Source organism: Eurosta solidaginis, chromosome 5 (assembly GCF_040869045.1).
Source record: "Eurosta solidaginis isolate ZX-2024a chromosome 5, ASM4086904v1, whole genome shotgun sequence".
In the NCBI taxonomy this organism is placed as follows: Eukaryota; Metazoa; Arthropoda; class Insecta; order Diptera; family Tephritidae; genus Eurosta; species Eurosta solidaginis.
In genome coordinates this window covers 227,071,279-227,097,859 of record NC_090323.1, presented here as the reverse complement: position 1 = coordinate 227,097,859, position 26,581 = coordinate 227,071,279, and the positions used below count along the sequence as shown (strand labels likewise).

The following is a 26,581-nucleotide window of genomic DNA, read 5'->3' as shown; positions in this document are numbered from 1 at the left end:
TAAAATTGTTAGGTTTAATCTAGTACATGTAAAATAACTTCAAAGTTTTTTTTGAGTTAAATTATTAATTTGTGACTGCAAATGAATACCAGATTTGAGGAGGAGTGTTGAAATTCTATTTCATGTGGCAACTCTGTTTTTCATTTGCAACTTGTAATCGCATTTTTGCTTTGCGAATTCTTTCTTTGCATTCGCCATTTTAACTTACGAATAATTTTTTTCTACTGTGTGTATCTAACCGACGTTGAAGCAAGTCGAAATAAAACATTCTTTATTGTTCAGAAGAGCGGCTGTTTTTTATTTTAAATTAGAGGACCTCCAACAGAGTCCTCTTAAGCTGTTTTCTTAGAAACGCAGCTATGTAGTGTGCCAGTCGGAATTTAAAAAACCATAATGCTAACATCTCAATTATTTAAAAAGTTAGGCTATTAAGTGAACTAAGCTAATTATGTGCTCACAAGTTTCGTGTGCATATACGTAAATTTATTAATATTCTATTTGGATTTTATTACAGGTTAGGTTGTTGGATTTCACTCCCTTAACGTTTAAACCGCTGTGAATGAAAAGAGAAAAATATTTAGGGATTGATAAGTTGTGTATCCACAAGAAAAATTTTACTACATAACTTAATTCACATGCAAGCCAATATGTTAAATAATGATTGAAAGTGTTACAAAATGTTAAAGCAAATACAATATACAAAGTGATTGTGGAAGTATCATGTTATATTTTTTTAGAATATTATATTTATTAATATAAGTATGTGCATAAGTTTTAGGTGAGTTTTGAAGGCATGCAAAATACTTGAAGTGTATTTTAAGAGAAGATTAATGCTTGTTATTCATTCAATTTGATCTGAAAACCAATTTTAGGAATGATTCAGAAAAGTAGCAGGCCAAAATTTTGGCTCTTAAAACTTTTTCCCAGTAAACTTTTGTATTTTAAGGTATTGGTTTCCTTAAAAGAACCGGGAAAGATTGTCTATTACTCTAGCTCTGACAAAATTTAATGGCGACAGTGACGATCAAACTAGAACATTTTTTTTTTTTAATTTAGTCAACATTGGTTGGCAGGCTGGTATGTATTACCAGAGGTGGATTCCGAGAGATGGGATTGTACGTCGGTGAAAAAAATTCGATTGCTCATACGAAGAGCAATTCATATAAGCAATGATTTAAAACCTCAATTAAAGCAATGCGGTTGATTGAATCGCCGGTTCTCAAGGCAGGCTATATCCAACAGTAAGCTTAAGCAAAAATAAAAGATTCAGCCAGCTTGTCTTCCATCCAACTACTTCAGTGGGTTATGGGGCTTAGAATATACAAGGAAGGCATTCCTATGGTAAGAGGCGACTGAAATACCAAATTACTCAAGGGGTTGTGTAACGCATCGCTTTCAAGGGGTTGCCAGCGCAATTTATAGCTTCTCCAACCCAATTTTCAACCTCATCTAACCGTTGCTAATCCTATTTCTTTCGCAGCCGAGGCTATGGCGAGCCTAGAAGATTCAATGTGGTTATTGGGTTGGGTCGATTTGTATGGACGAAAGTTAACCGATATCGCGCCATCGATTTTTCGATAGGATTTGGGCACAGGAAAAAAAAGTTCCACTACGCATACCCAAAAAAATAATTTTCGAGCCTGCGAAAAAAATGGCAAAAGGGTAAACCAAAGGGTAGACCAAAACACTCCCCAAAACCCAAAAAACATTTGTTTTTCAAAAAACTGTTATAAAAACTTTGGCGACAACAGTTTTTTGAAAAAAAAAAACAATTTTTTTTTTGGGTTTTGGTCGAAAATTGACCCTTTCGCCATTTTTTTTTTCTCGTAGGCTCGAAAATTATTTTTTTGGGTATGCGTAGTGCAACTTTTTTTCCTGAGCCCACATCCTATCGAAAAATCGATGGCGCGATATCGGCTAATAAATCGACCCAGTCTAGTGGTCATATCAAATTGTTCCCGAGATGTACGGGCTTGTACCTTAATGGTGGTTTTTACCGGAATGTACCAGATCTATATGTGACAAAGGACATTGATAACATTCCACAAAACCTTCGGGGAGTGTCTTTTCCGATACAAAAACAACAACAACAACAACATTCGCCCAACTACATTGCTGACCCTCGATTGGAAAACTCGTTTTGATGTGCCCACGATTGGAAGCCCCAACAACCGTAGTGGCGGGTTCCAATATCACATCACGTTATTCTAAGCAATTACACTTCTATGTATTTATGTAATTAGCGATACATTGATCATACTGCTTTAAAAATTTGTTTGTTATGGATATTAGAGCATAATTACAAAATCAGACGCCTCTTTTTTAAATGCCTTTTGTTGGAAAAAGGCCGACGAAATGTACACATAAGAACCATGCAAAAAATGTGATTAGTCTAGGATGAGTCGGAAAGGAGTATGCGACTAATGCCAGTTTAGATATCTTTGTATGCGTTAAACTGTTCCCTTTTGTTTGAGCATGTTCTATGAGGAGACTAATTGTACCCATTTGTGCCCGAACGGTAACGATAGGAGTTTTCGTATGTTACGAGCTTATGTACATTTTAAACTTGCAAAAAATTGTTAGATACATCTATGTCAACAAATTATTAAGTCGCCAACTTATTCCAACAGATATGGGTCGACGATAATGGAACATATGGTCTTAGTCATTTAGGCTCGCTATACGGCTCTGAATTTTTCTTAAATAATTCGCATAAATCAATTTGTGATTTGAAAGTTCTGACAATTCTTCTCGGAATGCAAGGAGGATACACAAAATATCCTTGTTATCTGTGCAAATGGGACAGGCTAGGAAAAGATAATTTCAAAATCAGTGAATGTCCGTGTAGGAAGACACTCGAAATAGGAAGAAAAAAAAAACGTCGATAACATTCCACTCGTTCAGAGCCATAAAGTTATTTTGCCACCGCTACACCTTAAGTTGGGCTACATGAAGAAGTTTGTCAAACAACTTGACAAAAACAGCGAGGCTTTTCTGCGCCGTGTTTTCAAAACTAAGTGACACATAAATCAAGGATTTCAATTTATACATATGATTCACAGCAACTAACAGAGTACAGACCATTGATAGAATTTTTGTATTTATTTTCTTGTTTACAATAAGCGTCGTAACTTAAACATTTATGAACCGATTTTGATAAACCATGACTTTTCTTTCTCTGTGTAAATAGTTGTTTGAGAATCAATGTAAAAAGAAGATTTTTGTATGATACGTTACATAAAAAAGACGTCAAACTGTGTAAAACGGGGAAAAACATGGTAAATCTTAGATAACTTTTGGAAAATGTCCCAACTTTTTTGTATAAAGTGTAAGCAAATATATATCAGCTTAAAGCTTAAATCTTCTTCTTTCCAAAACCGTAAAGCAATCGGTTAAAATCGGTTAAAACATGACGACGTTATGATTGTTAGAGTGCGCCCAGTAGGCGAAAAACTGTTTTTAGACAATAACTTGATAAATAGGGGATGTTAGACAATTTTGAAACACATTATCATGATGTACTCGTCAAGGCCTACAACGTACACTAGGTCACTTGAAAAGTGCTTTGAATTTTTTTTGTAGCACCGTGTAATCTTTTAATTTAACTCACTTCGTTGCCGCTTTTTTATGTTTCTTAAAATGGGCTACATAGATTTCAAACTGACTAATCTCAACTGTACCCAAAAGGGATTAGAGGGGTTCAGTTATGCTTCAATGTAGACAAACGAGATCAATCAGTGACCGATCTATTTAGGGATTATTCACACTATATTTTGTAGGGTATGTATAAATATAATTGAGTACAAAATTAATTCTTTATTGGGGGGATAAAAAAAGTATATTCGGTTCATGTCACCACAAACGACTTACCACAAACCGGCGTTCACACACAAAGCGGTGTTCAAGTCATATCAATGTTTGTATATTGCAAGCAGACAGTTTAAGAAGTCAAAGAAGAAATGATTCGAAAACCACATGGGGCATGAATTCAGATAATAACAAGTAAAAACGGGACTGTCTTCGGCTGTGCCGAAGACTTCATACCTTTCATGAATGGGGCTAAACAATAATCTTATCCCGCACGTAATCTCCGAATAATCGGATGTATAAGATAAGAAATATATAGTGAACAGATCTACATACCTTAACGATTTTTAAGATAAATATAAAATAAAAAACAGGTAGGTACTTTGTGTGAGGATGCAAAGTTTCAGGTTTTTTGTGGTCTGCGTGTAAAAACTATGACTACGAATCACGTATTTCAACAATATATGACGTAAACGTAACTATTTGATGAAATTTGATGAATTTTGAAGCTTCTAGCCGTAAAAAGGGGGCAAAAATTAGAGTTTATATGGGGTATATAATATATATATCACCGATCTCTATGATTTTTCAGACAACAATATATGCTATACACGTAAGCATTTGGTGAAATTTGAAGCTTCTAACTGTTAAAATGCGGAAGAAATTGCGTAAAAATTCTTATCTGAACAATCGGTTGTATGAGATATATACTATATATACCACCGGTATCTATGATTTTCTCAGACAACAATATATGCTATACACGTAAGCATTTGGTGAAATTTGAACATATCTAAACGATTTTTAAGATAAATATAAAATAAAAAATAGGTAGGTAATCCGTGTGAGGATGCAAAGCTTCACTTTTTTTTTTGGTCTGCATGTAAAAACTGTGACTACGAATCACGTCTTTCAAAAATATATGACGTAAACGTAACTATTTGATGAAATTTGGTGAATTTTGAAGCTTCTAGCCGTAAAAAAGGGGCAAAAATGACAGTTTATATGAAGTATATAATATATATACCACCGATCTCAATGATTTTTTCAGCCATCAATATATGCTATATACGTAAGCAATCGGTGAAATTTGAAGCTTATAGCTGTTAAAATGAGGCCGAAATCGCAAAAAAAATATATATATACTATATATATATACTATATATATCATCGTATATATATTATATATATCACCGATCTCTATGATTTTTTGACACAACAATACATACTATATACGTAAGCAATCGGTGAAATTTGAAGCTTATAGCTATTAAAATGGGGTAGAAATTGCGAAAAGTTTCTTATCTGAACAATCGGTTGTATGAGATATATACTATATATACAACCGATCTCTATGATTTTTTCAGACAACAATACATGCTATATACGTAAGCAATCGGTGAAATTTGAAGCTTATAGCTGTTAAAATGGGGTAGAAATTGCGAAAAGTTTCTTATCTGAACAATCGGTTGTATGAGATATATACTATATATACAACCGATCTCTATGATTAATTTTTCAGACAACAATATATGCTATATACGTAAGCAATCGGTGAAATTTGAAGCTTATAGCTGTTAAAATGGGGTAGAAATTGCGAAAAGTTTCTTATCTGAACAATCGGTTGTATGAGATATATACTATATATACAACCGATCTCTATGATTTTTTCAGACAACAATATATGCTATATACGTAAGAATTCTGTGAAATTTGAAGCTTCTAGCTGTTAAATGGGGCTAAAATTTGCGAAAATATATATATATATATACTATATATATATACTATATATACCACCATATATATACTATATATACCACCGATCTTTATGATTTTTTCAGACAACAATATATGCTATATACGTAAGCATTCGTTGAAATTTGAAGCCTCTAGCTCTTAAAATAGGGCAGTAATTACGAAAAGTTCCTTATCTGAACAATCGGTTGTGGGGGATATATACTATATATACGACCGATCTCATCAATTTTTTCAGGCAACAATACGTGCAATATACGAAAGTATATGGTGAAGTTTGAAGCTTCAATCTGTTAAATTGGGTAAGATATTACAAAAATCCTCTTTTTCTGAAAAATCGGTTGTATGGAGGATATATGCTATAGTGGTCCGATTCAGTCGGTTCCGACAAATGTCTAATCGGACACCCAAATACACCCGCTCACCAAATTTTATCAAGATATCTCAAAAATTGAGGGACTAGTTTGCATACAAACAGACAGACGGACAGACGGACAGACGGACATGCCTAAATCAACTCAGCTCTTCAACCTGATTATTTCGGTATACTTAATGGTGGGTCTTTCTATTTTCCTTTAAGGACTTACAATTTTCGGTTTCGTGACGAAATTAATATACCATTTCATTTTCATGAAAGGTATAAAAAGAGTTACAATATCAAACTGCAGATACGAGACTCCATAAACCCAACAGTCTTATGTGTACATATGTATGTACACAAAGTATAGCGAAGAAATATTTTTATTATCCCTACATATTTACATACACACATAAAGATATATGTTTTTTGTGTCAAATTATTTGATCATGATATTTTTCGCATAACTGTTGCAAGTCTTTTTACACTTAACCATTTTATTACAATTGAAAGTGATACCGAATTTTATTTCATCAATTTATGTATGTATAAGCTCACAAAAATGGTATAATAATAATACGGAATATGAGGCGACTGAAAATCACAGACCGAAAGGTTCAAGAGATCAAACAACCGTCCTGGTAGAACCACAAGGTACCTAGGAATTTGGCGTAACATCCGTAAGGCTCTAATGAACCTTAGAGGAGTATATTTGTGGACAAAAAAGCCTCAAAACACTTCTTTCTCCAATGACCGATATATCTTATAATAAGGTACAGATAAATTCCGTTAAAATGTATGAAATTTTTTACGTATTTTGCATATTAACTATGAAATATGAATATGTCATATCGTCGGTACAATGCCAAAGTCACCAATGTGCCATTTTTGTTTAAACGAAATATCATATATGTCAAATTTTGCAAAGCCAAAACAACAAATGTGCATTTTTTGAAAAAAAAAAATTAAAAATTATTTTTCAATTAACATTACTTAGTGGTTTACAAAAGTAATACTGTTTTCACACAGAAACTTAATGATCTTATTTCACCTTCTAATGAAATCGTAAATTTTTTGCTTTCACACAGAAGTAACTGCTCGATTAGTATGAAGGATGAAATGTCAAGCGAATAAAATGACAACGCTATATGACAGACAATGACATTTACTTTGACAAATGACATTTTTAAGCAATGAGCACACCAAAAACTAAGAAACTGAACGCTCTCAACAGAGTTGCATTGTGTTTTTGACTTCATTAGGCATTCGATTAGTTACTAATGAAATAATTATAGATTCGAATTTTGTAGGGAAGATTGAGCTCAATAAGCGTCTTAATGTAGAAAACTGCCTTTATTATTCAATAAGCCGTCTGTGTGAAAACAGTATTAGCTTTCCAATAGTGGTTGAAAAATACAAAAATGAAATCACTATTAATTAAAGCTCTATTTTTAACAAAGTCTTACGCGTTTTTCTCAACACATCAAATATTCACATTCGTGGCTTTGGCACTGGACCGACGATATGTTACTTGCATTAAATATTCAATCGCAACCTTCGAACGGGAACGTCCGAACAGTTTCAGTTCGGTATCTGATCAGCACAAAACATCGCTACAGAAAAAAAAGTTATGTAATTATAATAGTTTTATATTCTTTTAAAAAATTGTTTCCAGAAACCAATCAAACACGATAGTTAAATTAGGTTGAACCGGTCGGTCAACAAAGACCTCACACAGACTAAATGTGTTCTTTAAACTAGGTACCAGGACGTATGTAAAATAGATCCGTCCTCTGGGCGCAAACCTAAAGTTTTCTAGGACCTAGATTGATAGTTGACTCGTGATCTGGCAACTCTGCCACTCCTAGTAGCTGGAGCCTTGACCAGGTGAGCGCAAAACACGAACGCAAAGCGTACTCAACAGTTTCTTTCTGCAGCTCGCACTTGTAATATCTGCTGTTACTGACGAAGCCTAACTTATGAACATGTGACGCCAAAAGGCAGTGTCCAGTTAATATTCACATCGCGAGACTTAAGGCCTCTCTCTTTGGAGATGTAATCAACTCTCTAAGTCTCACGTCGTAGGATTTGCAAATGATCTTAGAAATATTGCTTCATCGAGTGCTTCACCCTCCTGTGCAACTCATCGGATTTTTCGTTTCCTTCTATGCTTTTCTTGCCGGGAGCCCAGTATAAATGCATGGTCCGGCCGGATCGAAGTCCCTCTATTGCTTATTTGCATTCCAGGACACTAATGAATTACTGTGTGACACTATTGCCTTGATCGCCGCCTGACTATCAATATATATATATATATTGACGCGACTACAGCTTAAGCACGCTTCCTCCAGTAACTCTCCTGCTTTCTCTTATGCTGTAAGATCTACTTATTTCTAGATTGACGCAGTAAATAGCCGACCCGACCCCTTCCGTTAATTTGGAACCATTGGTATACATGTGTATAGTATTTTTCGCCAATTCCGCACCCTTGCGCCAACCCTCCGGCTCTATGTTGACCCCGAGGTGTGTTTCGAAGCTCAGGTACTGGATCATGTAGTACATGCTTCCTTTATTATATCGATAAATACTGCTATGGACGCCGTGGTATGATGGTAGACTGCTCCGCCTACCACACCAAAGATCCTGGGTTCAATTATTGGCAAAGCAAAATCAAAAATTAAGAAACAAGTTTTGTAATTCGCAGAACGATTTTTTAAGTGGGGTCGCCCCTCGGCAGTGATTTGGCCAACACTCCGAATGTATTTCTGCCATGAAAAGCTTCTCAGTGAAAACTCATCTGCCTTGCAACACGACCCAAATTGGAAGTGAAGCTCAGCCCAAAATCTCTTCGGAGGTTAACGCGCCTTGTATTTATTTAATTTTATGCTGTTATGGCCAGAAGGCTTGCAGTCAAGCTATCCCAATGTCTTACTCCTAGTTGCAGTTGCTAACGCTATATTTTTGGCCACTAGGTATGCAGGCGGGACGTGTAGAATGGCATGCAATTCTGCTTTCGGGGTATCTTTTAGGGCTCCCGTTATGCTTAACATTGATAATCTGCATCGTAAACTAGAGTTCTTTCGATAATCATATCGATAGCTTTCTTTTTTGGACACTATGGTAGACTATGCAAATCGTTTTTAATCCTATTCCTGGGCACTATCGTGGAAATCAGATATTAAAATTTTCTTTAAAATTAAAATGTGGTGTTTCGCTATTGGCACAATTACGCAATGTGCTATTCCAAACCAATGTAAAAATATGAGTAAAAATTTCATATTAAATGAGAAAACACAGATGAAACACAGATGAATTTATTCTTGAAAAAATCTGTCAAAAAATAAACAACACCAATGAAAATATTTTTTCATGTATTAATTTAATAATGCATTAAACCCAAAATCAGGTGCTATAAACACACAAATGGAATACAAAATGTATCGTTAATAGTGAAGATGAATGTAAGAACTGTGAACTTATTATGTACGTATATATGCATACATATTGACCATGATATTGATGTTTGAGATTGGTATATGAAATACACACGATTTAAATGTTTTTATATGGACCAAAAGAAACCGAAACCAAAGCTGTATCTGAATATGTCTATCTTTTAAGGTTATCACGCCTTGTATTTTGTGGGGTTTCGCTGTACTTTCAGATTGCTTGAAATCTTTTCTTTTTTGCAATGGAGGCCTAAATGAATCGCCCCAATTGTTTTGCTCTCGACTTTTCTTAGGATGATGCTTTACTTACTTTACTTTCTGAAAGAGTGTTCGATTGCCATACATGGAAAGCTGCACTTAATTTGGTTGAGGAATATGTCGTTGGGTTTAGCGCTTTTAATCGCAAGTTTAAAAATTCGTATTTAAAGTCTGGTTATCGTATGAGTTTAAAGCCCAGTAAACTCTAACTTTATCTCAATCAGAGGAAGAAGCTCTGGTGACCCGAAGCTTCTATCGGAATGGGGTATGGGAGCACCTTAAGGTTTTAGCTTAGCCACATCAAGGGCGAGTTTCTTTACCGCTCCAGGAATCTCGGAAATTTTCGGCATAAAATGAGTTTAGTTTATAGATTTTTGAGTTTTTTTTATTCCTGTTGAAGCGTCTCATATTGAACCTAATCGTATCTGGTTGATGAGGTGAGCGTTTACTAACTTTATTGAGCGCTAATGTGGCATTTTATACTAGCCCTCTCAACTGTATCCATTTGGTTGAGCACAAATATTTGAGATACTTCTTCAATATAATATTCTTTAATTCTGAGAGGCTTTCGAAAGGGTCTTCAAAGGATACTCCATCTAGCACGGTAGAGCGCTCAGTACCCGCTCCAATAACTCATTCGTCACCGCCACAAGACTGTCGCTGGTACTGACTCTAGATAGTTCACTGCCCGTTTAATATGGAATTGACAAGAAATGTGTTTTCTATATTATCGGCACATGTAGGAATGCGAAGACTACGGATTGAAATTCGCAGAATCCTGGAACCATATCTGAAACCTCATAGCTTTGGACTTCGCTCTGAGTGTTGTAAATAACCCCATTCCCTACGCAAATTTGAATCAGTTTGAAATGTTCAATTTCTTAGTACATCCAATTCTCAATCCTTCTTAATACATCATCATCATTAATTTGTGTTTAGCCGCCTAAGCCGTTTCGGCCGCAAGCAACAAGCCAAAACAGCTATTCCTGTTTCGCGATACAGGCACAAATTGAGAGTTCGAAGAGAGGTGAAGTCTTCTTCCCCCGGTTTGATTTTCTAGTACTGTCCTACTACACAATAACAAAAAAAATTAGTAGGCGGCATATCGTTTTTTTTTTTCAGTAGCTCTAAAACTAGTACTTCGTTGATCTTAATCTCTCAAATCACTGGTTTATGTATCGGTGTCATGAGTTCTGGCCTCAGACCCATTTGTTTTTTAATATTCCATGGGCCTGTTCGATAGAACTGACTAGTGAGTGAAATATTACCCTATTTCGTCTGAAAATTCAGAAACACCCTAACCGGAATATTTTTCAGAATCGTCCTATATCGAAGTTCGGTTGAAGAAAGCAGTATCTCAGAATTTTTTTCTTCACACCTTACATCAACCTATACTGAATTTTTGCTCCGATAGGACGTACTTGAAAAAAAGTTAACTTTTTACTTTTATAATAAAAGCCAACTCTTGACTTTTATTTTTGACCTTTATAGTAAAAGTCAAATTTTAAAATTATTTTTTTTAATATAATTGCGTTATTCAAATATCATATAGAGCACTTCCTTCTATCAGACTTTTTGATTTGAAAATTCGAAAATTACTAAAATTGTTCCCTGAGGTATCAGCTGTCAATCAAGTGCAAGGCAAAATATAAACAAAAGTCAGCTGTTTTGTAGTTTTTCGTCTGTTTACTGTAGATTGCGATATGTACATACTACAAAATATTCACAATTATTGATTTAATTGGGACTTTGTCACTTCATGTTGGTGAACACGAAAATGTCAAATGAAGCAATGGGAAGAATTGCTATGCTGCAGTTAATTTGTAATTAAAAATGCATTTTTAGTAATCTGACGTAAAACCAAAACCTTTGAGTCGAGCAAAAATGCTGAATGTAGCGTTCAGAAAGTTATTACCAACGATTGATCAACAGTTGTTTTTGCTGAAAGCTTCTAGTCTTTCCAGCGAAGCTTATGTGAGAAAACGTCTCTTAAGTATTTCGCACTATCAGAAAGACTCTTTTTACCTTAAATATATCAGCATAACACCACTCCTGTGAATTGACGGGATATGCGATCTTTAAAACACAACCTGGAAGAGTTGCCCTCCGCGTATGAGGTGTAACCTTTCAGATATAAAACCAAAAAAAAAAAAAAACAAGTAAGGACGGGACTGTCTTCGGCTGTGCCGAAGACTTCATACCTTTCATGAATGGGGCTGAACAATACTCTTATCCCATTTGTAATCTCCAAATAATGCGCTGTATAATATAAGAAATATATAGTGAACAGATGTACATACCTAAACGATTTTAAGATAAATATAAAAAAATGGCAAAAAACCCCGTTATCTGAACGATCGGTTGTATGGGATATATATTATATACAGCTCCGATCGAAATGATTTTTACAGGAAATCTTCTATGATATATTAGAATATATATCACCAAGTTTCACGTTTTTATATTGGAAATTAAGGAGAAATGGCGAAAAATATTTTTATCTGAACGATTGGTTGTATGGGATAGGTATATACTATATACATATAGCTCCGGTCAAAGTGATTTTTTCAGGAAATCGTCTACGATATATTAGACTAAATATCACCAAGTTTAACGCTTTTATATTGCAAATTAAGGGAGAAACGACTAAAAATCTTTCTAACTGAACGATCGTTTGTATGGGATATATACTATATATAGCTCCGATCAAAGTGATTTTTTCAGGATATCTTCTATGATATATTAGAATATATCACCGAGTTTCACGTTTATACTTTCCAAATTGCGGCAGGAATGACCAAAATCGTCTTATCTGAATGATCGGTTGTATGGGAGATATATGGTATAGTGGTCAGATCCTATCGGATCCGACAAATGTCTAATATAATACAAAAATACATCCTTGTGCCAAATTTCATTGAGATATTTCAAAATTTGGGGGACTAGTTTGCGTCTAAACAGACAGATGGACGGACGGGTAGACGGACATGGCTATATCAACTCAGTTCGTCGCCATGATCAATTCGGTATACATAATGGTGAGTCTATCTTCTATATTTCTCAACGTTACAAACATCGGACCAAAGATAATATACCATTTCATGTTCATGAAAGGTATAAAAACGTCTAAAATTTGTCTACTATAAACTTTCTTTTGATCCACATAAATATAAAGGTGGCCTTTTTTACATGGTAATGTTTTTGCATTCCAATATGATAGAATTTCAAAATGATCATTAAATTTAACCATGATGCTGGAAAAGAACTTTTATTACCTTTATGTTAGAACACATGAGTATGAGTATGAAGTCAGTATTATCGAATATAGAAACAAAAATGTTTATTTACAATGCTACATACCTGTTTGTTTAAACGATAAGGATGAACCATTTGACAAATTGATTAATAATTTTGGTGTTTGAAAATCACTAATCTCGCCGCCATTCATGATACTGTTTGAACTGCTGGTATATATTGTTGTTGCTTTGTAGATGGTACCAAGCCCAGAACCACTATCAATACCGCTACTGCTCGTGCTATTGCTTCTACTATCAGTTGCTGTGCTTCTAGTATTGTTGCTACTGCCAGTTGTCGTAGTAGATATTGTCGTATTTCTCACTGCTGGTACAGGAGCAGCTGCGGGTGTGGTTGAACGGGAACGCGTCGATTGTGAATGTGTTAAAGTCGATTCAGATCTAGACTTATCTGTATCCGAACCGTAATCTGATACATTTAGCGTTTTACGTGATATATAACGAATTGATTCAATTGTAGTTTCCACATTTTGATATTTACTCAACGTATCGGTCATAAGTGTGGTGCGTGTTGCTGGGCGTATAGGCGAATAGTGCAACGAAGTGGTCGATATAGCCGACCCTAGTGGCGAATAGGCTCCCAAAGAGTTGGGCGAAGATGAAGAGAACGAAGCTGAACGACGAATTTTGTGTATTATTTCTCGTGGTGGTGATGGTGAGGTCTCTACATTAACTTTAGCGTCTCCTTCATCTATTTCAATGTCGCCTCGGCCTTGTTTGCTATTCTCATTCTCGTTAGTCTCCTCTGTAATTAGCAGTGCATCTGTTTGTGTGCCTTGATCTGAAAAATAAGAAGAAAAAAAAAACGTTTTTTTTTTATTTTAAGTGGAAGTATTATTTGTCTATTTTCAATTAGCGTTAATAAGACATCGTTTTATTTTTGACATTTCCGCATGCGAAAATTGCCAATTTGGTAAATTGTATGGCATTTTATCTAATTAGCAGTTTGTATGGTTGTTATGTTCCGCATCCCTCTAGTTCAGAACTGCTTCGCTTATAGTACATTTGGAACCACTACTAGTTCGCCATCTATCTTTTATAAAAGATTTTAACTGTCCAATTTAACATAACGATGTCCTAGGCGGTGGAAATCGTCCCCGCTGCATTACCTTTTGCCTAATTCCAAACTAGATACAAATTTTCACTTTAGAACTAGTTGGTTTTTCGATAGTTTTGCGAACTAGTTTGAAAATTTTCAGCTAGAATCTAGTTCTTTTCTATTTCGTTGGCTCCGAACCAGACCGAAATCCAACATGTTGCTTCTTGTACGATATTAACCCCTTTTTGATAGCTCCGAACCGGTAGGAAAGTGTGGAAAGAAACTTCGTCGAAGCTTTTAAACTGGTAGTAGTTCTTCTACTCAGTAGAGCAGAGGTCACAGAGTATATTAACTTTGATTGGATAACGGTTGGTTGTACAGGTATAAAGGAATCGGGATAGATATAGACTTCCATATATCAAAATAATCAGTATCGAAAAAAAATTTGATTGAGCCATGTCCGTCCGTCCGTCCGTCCGTTCGTCCGTTAACACGATAACTTGAGTAAATTTTGAGGTATCTTGATGAAATTTGGTATGTAGGTGCCTGAGCACTCATCTCAGATCGCTATTTAAAATGAACGATATCGGACTATAATCACGCCCACTTTTTCGATATCGAAAATTTCGAAAAATCGAAAAAGTGCGATAATTCATTACCAAATACGGATTAAGCGATGAAACTTGGTAGGAGAGTTGAACTGATGACGCAGAATAGAAAATTAGTAAAATTTTGGACAATAGGCGTGGCACCGCCCACTTTTAAAAGAAGGTAATTTAGAAGTTTTGCAAGCTGTAATTTGGCAGTCGTTGAAGATATCATGATGAAATTTGGCAGGAAAGTTACCCTTACTACTATGTGTATGCCTAATAAAAATTAGCAAAATCGAAGAACGACCACGCCCACTTTTAAAAAAAAATTTTTTTTAAAGTAAAATTTTAAAAGAAAAGTTAATATCTTTACAAAAATAAAAGAAAATTTCAAAATGGGCGTGGCTCCGCCCTTTTTAATTTAATTTGTCCAGGATACTTTTAATGCCATAAGTCGAACAAAACTTTTCCAATCCCAATTTGGTAGAGGCTTAGATTCTAGGACTATAACTGTTTTCTGTGAAAAAGGGCGAAATCGGTTGAAGCCACGCCCAGTTTTTATACACAGTCGACCGTCTGTCCTTCCGCTCGGCAGTTAACACGATAACTTGAGCAAAAATCGATATATCTTTACTAAACTCAGTTCACGTACTTATCTGAACACACTTTGTATTGGTGTAAAAAATGGCCGAAATCCGGCTATGACCACGCCCACTTTTTCGATATCGAAAATTACGAAAAATGAAAACAATGCCATAATTATATACCAAATACGAAAAAAGGGATGAAACATGGTAATTGTATTGGTCTATTGACGCAAAATTTAACTTTAGAAAAAAAACTTTGTAAAATGGTTCCCTTTTAAAACCCTCATTAATACCTTTAATTTGCTACCCATATCGTACAAAAAAATTCTAGAGTCACCCCTGGCTTACCTTTATGGCGATATCTCGAAAAGGCGTCCACTTATAGAACTAAGGCCCACTTCCTTTTAAAATACTTATTAACACCTTTCATTTGATACCCATATCGTACAAACAAATTCTAGAGTCACCCCTGGTCCACCTTTATGGCGATATCTCGAAAGAACTAAGGCCAACGCCCTTTTAAAATGCTCATTAACACCTTTCATTTGATACCCATATTGTAAAAAGAAATTCTAGAGTCACCCTTGGTCCACCTTTATGGCGATATCCCTAAATGGTGTCCATCTATAGAACTATGGCCTACTCCCTCTTAAAATACTTTAATACCTTCCATTTGATACACATGTCATACATTTCAGGGTTACCCTAGGTTCTTTTTACTACATGGTGATTTTCCCTTATTTTGTCTCCACAGCTCTCAACTGAGTATGTAATGTTCGGTTACACCCAAACTTAGCCTTCCTTACTTCTTTATTTTATATTTATCTTAAAAATCGTTAAGGTATGTACATCTGTTCACTATATATTTCTTATCTTATACATCCGATTATTTGGAGATTACGAACGGGATAAGATTATTGTTCAGCCCTATTCATGAAAGGTATGAAGTATTCGGCACAGGCGAAGACAGTCCCGCCCTTACTTGTTTTTTTGTTAGAGGTCGTTTTCGGAAATATATGTACATATATTAAAAATGTAATATAAATACCAAACTGTCTATTTTACAACTGTCGAAAATCTAGGTACTAACAAACTAGTACTTGTTTGGCTCTTTAAGTCTAGTTCTGAAACAGAAACTTGTCTCACTAGCTACTGACTTCCCTTCAGGGTATATGTAGTATCTGTCTTATTTGGGCGAATATTGCACAAAACACATGAAATCGTATAATCACTTAAATTGAAAATCAGATGCAGACTTGGTCTGCAATATTTTTGGCACAAAGAAAGGCAATAAAATTAACACTTGTATTAAAAGTTGATGAAGATAATGCAGAAACCGTGCCAATGTGAAACATTGTCGGTATTATCTCGCATATAAATGATTAAGTCAAGTAAATTACGAAGGTAGACATCAAGATATGCAGAATATGCATTGTCCCCACTGAAAATTTGCATTGCTGACAAGCAAATTCTCATTTAATGATTGTACCAGGCAACACACACTTCCAGGCGATCGGATGAGAGACAGAGGAAATAAAGTGATATATTCACTGCAGCTATGCCGATGTAAGACAGATCCCATGGAGCATATTAAGATCGACACAATGTGCAAATTGGCTGCAAATTCGCCATTCGTACATTAGGAATTGACAAATTATGCTGTGTTATGCATAATGTTTCGTGGAATAATCGTTTCGCTCTTAAAGATCCGTCTTTATGTGCCAGGGTGGCGGCTTTGTTTGGTTGATATGGCGACTGAATCTAGTTAGCCCTGAACCATTTTTGGCTTGCACTTAACTGAAAGTCGATGTTCCAGTTAACTGGCATGAAGACTACGAAAATTTTGATAACTAATAGATAAGTGACTTAAGTTCTTGAATCGATGTTGGCACTGCTGACCAATGATCGCAAATGAGCCTAATGTGTCTGAAAATATAGCTACCCTGGTTCCTTTAATACAGCCAGATATCAATTCAATTGTACTCCATTATTACAACCCAGGGCAAGCAATTACAGTCGCCATCATAATCGTCATTAATTGGCGCCTAACCGCCTAAGCGGTTTTTGTCGTTTTTTAACAAGTAACAAGTCACGTCAGTTTTCCCTGTTTCACAATAACTGACGCCAATTGAGAGCACCAAGTCTTCCTCCACTTGCCTCTCCCTACTCAGAGGAGGTCTCAACTTCTTCGTCTACGTCCATTCGCATAAATGACCTCGCCGGCATTTTTTATTCGCTGCATCATCTTCATATATGCGTAAATATCATATAGCTCATCATTTTATCTTTTTCGATACTAACCGTCGGTATCACGGACATGACCATAAGTCTTCGGGGGAACTTTTCTCTCGAACACTCCAAGAGCCATCTAATCTTCTCTGGACACCGTCCATGATGCCGGGCCTTACATCAGGACAGGTATGATTAGCAAACGAGAGTTGGCAAGAGTTATTCTCAGTTTGATTTCTTAGCTGACATTTTTTTTTCGCTGTTAATGCTGGTTGCTAGGTAGACGAAGTCCTTCACAGTTTTGAAGTCACAGTCACAGTCAACAGGGAAGTGACTGACAAAGCGCGAATGCGCCGAATTTTTCTTCGATGACAGCAAGTCGTAATATCTTCCGTTCTATCGTCCATAGCTTGTCCGAAGACGATCGGTGTTTTCTTTTCTGAAAATAATGTCACCCTGTTGATTCTTTTTAGCTCTCTCGTAAGTTGGTATGTTCATTATGTGGAATATTTCCCATTGGATGCCAAAAGGGGTACCATTACCTACGAACTCGACACAAAGTGACTTAGTTAGAAATCGTAGAGTGCAACAGAAGTTGGTAAAAATAAGGTAGCGCAAAGTGTATAAGGGGCATATGTTTCGTTTTTCGGTGTTATTGAGAAGCCGTTACATCTTTTTTCATAGTATCCTGCACCTTGCATGTGCAGGGAACATAGTATGTGCCATTATTTTCCCATTTTCACTACAGCTTACTAACTTGAAGCTGTATGCAGAGGGAATAGAAGTTTGATGTACAGCAAAACATGGGCGCTTCAAAAATCGATTACCTTCTTTTGGAATTCAAGGGAAAGTTAAGCGCACGGCAAAGCTTTATATTACACGAACTAGGAGTGGGATGGCGGGTATAACCTAGAAGGTGCAACGAGGCCACCTTTCGTTCCCGAGATGGACGGGCTAGTACCCTAATGATACTAGTTACCGGATCCGGCAAAGGACCATAAACAACGATAACGCACCCCAAACTTTCGGGAATGATCTTAGTCGTTAAAACAACAACATTACCTTCTCTTTTTGTTGTTATGGTAGTATCAAGAATGATCCCCGAAAAGTTTGAAGGGAGTAGCTGCAGTGAGCTTTCTTTGCTGGGCATATATCCGCCCCATCTTGGAACTCCTAAGCTAACATCGAATGATTGTGTAGCTAGTCACTTCTTATATGTATGTATTTAGATAGAAATTGTACCATAATTTTTTTAATGGAACACACATTTGAAAAAACCTTCAATATTTGCTGCATTAACGGTATTTTTTGCTTTAAATTTTATATTTATAAATTGTAATTTATTTTTTTTATTTAAACGAATAACAAGAGAATAGTTTTGGCAAACTATTAACCTGCTTAATTTCATTGTTGAAATGCGGTTTTGAATTGCGTAAGCGTTTCGCACTATTTTTCAATATTTATGTATCTTTGATACAGCTTTTGCAAATTCCTTGCAATATAAACAAATAAAATAAGATCGTTTATAATTTCTACATTAACGGTTCGCGGGCAATAAAAGCTAAATAGCAAAACGTTTATACTCAGCCGAGCAGAGCTCACAGAGTGCATTAATTTTGTTCGCGTAACGGTACCCAGTAACGGAATAAACTAGTCGAGATTGATATAGGCTTCTATATATCAAAATGATCTGGGCGAAGAAAGAAATTCATTTAGCCATGTCCGTCCATCCGTCCGTCCTTCTGTCCATAAACACGACAACTTCATTAAATTTTGAGGTATCTTAGTGAAATTTGGTATGTAACTTCCTAGGCGTCTCAGATCGCTGTTTAAAATGAATGCAATCGGAATATAACCACGCCCACTTTTTCGATGTCGAAAATTTCGAAACACTGAAAAAGTGCGATATTCATTACCAAAGACCTTATGACGAAGAATAGAAAATTAGTAAAATTTTGGACAATGGGCGTGGCACCGCCCACTTTTAAAAGAAGGTAATTTAAAAGTTTTGCAAGCTGTAATTTGGCAGCTGAGTATGTAATGTTCGGTTACACCCGAACTTAGCCTTCCTTACTTGTTTTGTTTTTCTTTAAACATACGACTTTCAACACCATTAGAGGTGAAGAAATTTTATGATAATTTATTTCGTGAAGGGATTCAAAAATATATATAAAATACATATAAAAAAAAAAAAATGAAAAATCAATGCGGATTTCGAGAAAATTATAACTTTTTTTTCGTTAGGTTAAAATAGATTAGGCTACAAAACTGCATACTCGGAAAAATTCTAAATACAAAATTCAATATTTTCATGCAACGAACTTCTCTAATTTTTGGAGATTTCTGAAACCGATTATGGGTTTAGTTTGTATAACAGTTCATAACAATTTTTTCTTCAATACATTTTTTTCGAAAATAATAAAATAGGAATAAAATAGCATATTGAACAGATCTTATTCATTAAACTTTATGTTCTTATTTCAAATTTTTTTATTCTAAAATGAAACAAGAACAAGAACGACGACCGATCTTTTAGGTTAAATTAGATATTTTTAGGGACACGGAAAAGAATATCGGCCAATTCGATTTACCAAAAAGTTTTGGATATACATATTTATATTGATAGAAATGTAGACCAGCTAGCCCTAAAATTAGTTGTATGAATATAGAATGAGTACGAAAGGCCTACCCATTATGTACCTCTCCGAATCATGTGCATGTCATTAACAAAGTTTGTCTTATGACTAAAAATAAAGAACTGTAAGCACATCACAAATGTTCTTACAGGACACTGCCTTTTTGGCATCAAATGCATAAATTAAGGCTGATTATTGATGCCAAAGTAGGAAGAGGGAGCTGCTGTATGAAACGGTTGAGCAAAGATTGGGTTCGTGCCCTCTGCTCACCATATTAAAGTTCCATCCTCTAGGAATGAGACAATTTTCCGGTCTAGAAAAATTTAAGCCATAAGTACTGGTTCTTGATAGATTTTTTGTGTTTGGTCGAACAAAGCATAATATTATTTAAAAATGCAGTCTATGGCCGCAACATGAGGTGGTAGTTCGAATTTGTTTCGGTAAGTCAAGCCCCATAGTATGAGAGCATACTGTCGAAAACGAACGTTTCGTTCGGAAAGGCAAAACCACTTGATCTCAAGGATAATGTTTTAAAGTTTCATTGAGCTTGTGTGAAAATATCTTAAAGCAGCCCAATGAAATAAAAACCGCGATATATTCACATAATTTCAAAATATCATAACGAAGAAATAAAATAAGCTAATATTCTAAAAATTTAATACACTATTTAATGCATTTCGTAAGAATATTATGCAAATATTTTGCAAAAAGTTTAGCTAACATTTACGTATTTAAAAATGTATAAGGCTCATCGTTTATATTTGCATACACAGTTATATATATATTTATGTACCGAGTTACCTTTTTAGTAGAACATTATGAAAAGTTGCTCCAATACGAATAGCTACCATTAAATCCTACTCACTTTGTTCCAGTGCAATTCACTTTTTGTAGCCGAAGTGTTTACCCAAGAATTTATTCAAAATTATAGTACTTTGTGCAATACAAACCCCTTGCTAATTGGTTTCGAAAGCTCTCTGAGAATTTCTTCTCACTGTAATACTTCGATACGGTGCGTCCATCAAAAAGCAAGTCTGATATTGCTTTTTCGGACTTTCATGCTTCACGTAGCTATCAATCTATCAGCACCAAGGCAAAAAGGGCGAAATGCCTTTGTTTCATGATCCACCCGAGTCAACCCAATTTATTTCTGCTTACCTTGTTTTGTTGATTTTCCGACAGGGTGGATAAATGATGTATACTTGAACGATTTTCCGTCATCCTTTGTCAAATTTGGTTTTGAGACAAACCGGTTTCGGCGTTGTGCCATCATCAGTGTCGATTTTCGTTCTGATCTGTTGTTGTCATTTGTCCTGTATTTATAGTTCGTAGGTACATGAGCAGGTATTGTCAAAATTGATGCCTGTGTATGTGCTGCGTGTTCATTCAGAACCGAGGGTGGTTTACTAATCGATTTGTGTGGCTGACTGGGGAAGGTAAAAATGCGTGATTTTAGTCGTTTGACCTTCTTTGCTGGTTTGTTGTTTTGGTGTGTTAATTTTTTTGTGCTTATTTGTTGTTGCGTGTTTGTCTGTTGTACCTGTGTGATTATTTTGTTTCTTGTAAACAAGTTTTAAAGGCTCGAATATTGTGCCAGGAGTTGGTTTAACTGCTCGTTTATTATTCTACCGTCGAATGTTTTCTGTTTGTAGATTTCCATGTTTTCGAGTACGTTGAGATGTCGGCCTTTTGCTTGTATGTGAAGAACCCTAACTGTTTTATTGATGTTTGCTGGGGAACATTCATTCTCGACCATGTGATTCGCGAAGTTAGACTCGGGTATAATGTTTGAATTCCGTAATTTTTTGTTGTTATCTCGAACATGTTCTCTGAACCTCGTTCTTATTTGCCGTCCTGTTGTCCTATGTAAGCACAGGAAAGACAAAAATCGAATACAGAGGAAAAAACAATAAAGAATCTACGGCATAAACAAAGGAAAAACAATATAATCACAACGAAAGCGGACAAAGGAAACACCACTGTGCTAATCGAAAAAGAGCAATATATTTCCAAAACAAATCAAATCCAATCCATCAAAATCCAAAATCCTCCACTGATTGCGCTACCAAACATCCACAAGTTGGACACGCCAATGGTGCCCATCATTAATTTTAAATCGGCACCATGTTACAAACTGTCCAAATATTTAAAAACGATATTGGAAGATACTCTGGAGCTAAGGAACGAATATGCAATAGCTAACACAACAGAACTAATAGAGAGACTTGACACCGTAGAGCTAACAAGGAACAGCAAATTGGTATCTTTTGACATAAAAGATTTATACCCATCTATACCACTATCGGAGACTTTGGACACAGTTAGCTCAAAAATAGTTCATAATACAAAAAACAAAGTGAAAAGTATGCAAATCACAAATACGCTAAGAACCACTTTACGTCAAAGCTATTTTCAATTCAACAATAAAATATATAGACAAACAAACGGTCTTGGAATGGGAAACCCCACATCAGCAATTTTTATGGAAGTGTTCATGCAAAATCTGGAAGAAAAGTGCACACAGGAGATGAAGCCCAAATTAGGCGTGTCATTTTATCCTAGATACGTGGATGACATAATATGCATTTTAACTACTAATAACGAAGATCTTGTACCGGAGTACCTCAACAAACAGCACGGAAATATAGAATTTACAATGGAAACCGAAAAAGACGGAGGAATCAACTATCTAGACCTCACGATAAATATTGATAAAGAAGCCAAAAGATTTAACTATGACATATGTAGAAAGTCAACGGCCACCGACACAATAATACACAAAACCTCAAATCACCCCCAACAGCATAAAAATGCAGCATTGAGGCACTTGGTACATAGACTTGAAAGAACACCTCTTACACAAGAGGCATATAAGAGAGAACTTGAGGTCATATATAATATCGCTGCAAACAACGGATATAAAAAAGCAATAGTAGATAAGCTCAGAAGGACAAATGGAGAGCCAAAAAGAAATAATGAAAAGGAAAATAATAGCTGGACGACTATAACATATACTGGAAAAGCAACACATAAATTGGCAAACATCTTTAAAAAATACAACATTAACACAGCATTCAAAACATCGAACAATCTAGGGCGAAAACTAAGAACTAACACTAACTCAGAGGATCCGTTTAGCAGACACTTCGTATACAAACTCACCTTCGGATGCCAGCATAGTTACATAGGACAAACGGGACGGCAAATAAGAACGACGTTCAGAGAACATGTTCGAGATTACAACAAAAAAATACGGAATCCAAACATTATACCCGAGTCTAACTTCGCGAATCACATGGTCGATAATGAATGTTCCCCAGCAAACATCAATAAAACAGTTAGGGTTCTTCACATACAAGCAAAAGGCCGACGTCTCAACGTACTCGAAAACATGGAAATCTACAAACAGAAAACATTCGACGGTAGAATAATAAACGGGCAGATAAACACAATTTCTGACACAATATTGGAGTCTTTAAAACTTGTCTACAAGAAACAAAGTAATCACATAGGTACAAGAGACAAACACAATAACCACAAAACAATTAACACACCAAAACAACAAACCAGCAAAGAAGGTCAAATGACTAAAATCACGCATTTTGACCTACCCCAGTCAGCCACACAAATCGATTAGTAAACCACCCTCGGTTCTGAATGAATACGCAGCACATACACAGGCATCAATTTTGACCATACCTGCTCATGTACCTACGAACTATAAATACAGGACAAATGACAACAACAGATCAGAACGCAAATCGACACTGATGATGGCACAACGCCGAAACCGGTTTGTCTCAAAACCAAATTTGACAAGGGATAACAGAAAATCGTTCGAATATACATCAATTTATTTTCACACATGGAGTTATAGTATATTCTCTAGATTCAAAGCCGTCATAAACTAAGTCACTTTATCCTTTAAAATGCAATTTCAGATGCGTTTAATGTTACTTGTACGCCTCCGTCGTGCTAAGAATTAAAAAAAAAAATACCTTAGAGATCTTTCTAGTATGAGTTTAATAGCACTTTTAATTGTAGGAGGCTTGATTATGTTAGGTTGAGTGGTGGCCACTTTGGCAAGGCAAGTTCACTTGGATATTATGAAGGTCAGTTGTCACATGAGATAATGTCGTCAACATTAACTATAGCTGCTAATTGAATCGTGAGCCGAAACCCAAATACTTCTGTCTGTTGAAAATATTTTGCTTTGACTTGGGACTCTGATGTCCTTAAACTTTAAATAGTTCTACAGAAATGGTAGCGACCCAGCCAGCATTTTTTAAAAATTTTGATCAAAAAATATTCAAATATCATACCCCAAGATGATTAAAAACGTTCATATTTAAAAGCATTTTCTGTTCGAAAATTAACGTATCGTCGGGAGAAAAATGTACCATAAATGTGATTATTCTTGAATAACCATTTATGATTCATATTTCGAAACGCTTTTTGTTCATATTTGATATCATTGTAAAATTGAGCTTTAATTGTTTTAGAGTAATATTTGACTACTTTTGAGAGTCAAGGCATATCCAGGTACATATGTCAAGAGAGTTTCACTTACCTGATCAAATAGTTCACAACTTTTGTATTGTCCAACTATTATATATTTTCTGGGAAGCCGAAGGTGGAGAAATGGGGAAATCTTCGGGTACGAGCAGCATTTGCATTACATTGTCTTGAAGAATATTTTAATAATAAAAATTTTATATACATATTTTTCTGAACTTCATGATTGAAAAAATGTGTGTATGTGAAAAAATAAGATTTTCAATGAAAAGTAAAGTTTTAACAAGTATAAAACTCATTATTCAGTCAACAAATATAGTCAGAAAACATTCAGAAAGCTGATTGAAAAATGATTATAAATTTTTGATCACCTAAAGTAAATACATTTGATTCAAATTTGATTCCAAAATGTGATTGAAAAACTATATTCAGTTTTTGATCATCAAAGGTAAGCATATTTGATTATTTTTTGTTGGTTTTTATGAAATATTAAAATTTAATCATAAAAGGACTTCAAAAATGTTTCCAAAAAGTGATCGAAAAATGCTTTTCAGTTTTTGATCATCAAAAGTATTCATATTTGATTATTTCTTTTGTTCAATTGTATGATAACTCATTTTTTAGTCAGAAAGAGTAATCAAATTGTATTGATATGTAGGGAAATTGAAAATTTAATCATCTAAATGCTGAGTGGGGAGGCATTCCCAAATCACTCTCGATCACACTATTGTTGTTGAAGTTAGGGATTTAACAGTAGTAGCACTAGAAACCATTGCATCCACGACGTCTTTAATAGCGGCAACTTTGGTAATGGTGATTCATTTTTTCTTTAATATTTATTACGGCAAGAAATTTATAAGTACAAAGAAAAACACCCGTTATTCTACTTTCTAGCGCTTAAGTTTAAAATGAAGATGGCAAGTATATAAGCAATTGTGTAATTAAAAGCATTTTTGTTAACATTTGTATAAAACAGATATTTTGACAATGAAACAATGAAATTTGAAAACAAATGTAAGCAGGCATAAATAAATCATTTCAAGCAAATGTGCATTCTAGTGAATGAATTTATCAATGGCGCTTCGTCTACAAGTAGTTCATATCATTGTGGATAAAACAAGTGTGATATCTTATCCATCAACTGCCTGACAGGATGTTCAATATGGCTACTTTTTAGCATTTTGGCAGCGTTTTGACAAGGTGCTCAATATGGCGGCGTATAGGGCAAGCTATCTTCAGCGGTTGATAGAAAGAGTTATAGAATGAGACAGCGATAGTCAATTAAAAATCAGGTGATCCATTCTATTTGTAATTTGGCGTCTATGCAGAAGTTATCACACTTGTTTTATCCACAATGGTTCATATGGCTTAATTATCACTGAAGAAAATTTAATTCTTCAATTTACACTAATTTTTGTTTAGCCATACGTTGTACATACATACATGCATAAATAAATTATAAATTAAAAATGGCTTCAAATACATGTTTTCATACATTTAAAGCAATAAGGGCAACCCCCGCTTAATTCATACAAATAGACAGCATTGGTTAATTTGTTGTAGTTCTATAAATAGAACAAAAGCAACAATACCAATTTCTTTGAAACCGCCTTACTTACAAGCATAACTTTAACACATAATTACATACAAAGTATGTAGTGTACAAAAATAATAAAATATGCAAAGAAGGTAATTGGGATAAAGTTTACAACAACTAAGGCATGACGTGGCTGAATGCGTTTGTAACACTTCAACCATCGTAAGAGAGCGCGTTCAAATCCCACTCCCGGGAGAAAAGGCTTTGAAGAGATTTACAAGGTATAATCGAAACAGCTGTCGCCTTGTCCGTGCTGATGTCACGTTGTTTAAATTTTTCCCAAATTATTAAATAAACTAAATATATTTAAATACCATGTTCCGTAAGAGGCTACACAAAATTTGCTATCCGAGTGTATGTCTGCCATGGAGAGCTTCTCGGTAAAAGTTTATCTATCTGACAGTGTCTCGTCCCCGCAATTTGTAAAGGAAATTAAGAATAGTGCGA

At 35.2% G+C, this 26,581-nt stretch overlaps 1 protein-coding gene across 1 annotated transcript in view; it reads right to left on the bottom strand.

Annotated features, from left to right (window-relative positions):
- Nucleotides 1-311: 311 nt before the first annotated feature.
- Nucleotides 312-26,581, bottom strand: part of zormin — a 320,772-nt gene continuing 294,502 nt past the window's right edge. The window contains exons 14-15 of the mRNA XM_067788672.1: nucleotides 12,988-13,722; nucleotides 312-553 (exon numbers count right to left, since the gene is read on the bottom strand). Coding sequence (XP_067644773.1) covers nucleotides 546-553; nucleotides 12,988-13,722 — 743 coding nt within the window. The 3' untranslated portion in view covers nucleotides 312-545. The remainder of the gene's footprint in view (nucleotides 554-12,987; nucleotides 13,723-26,581) is intronic.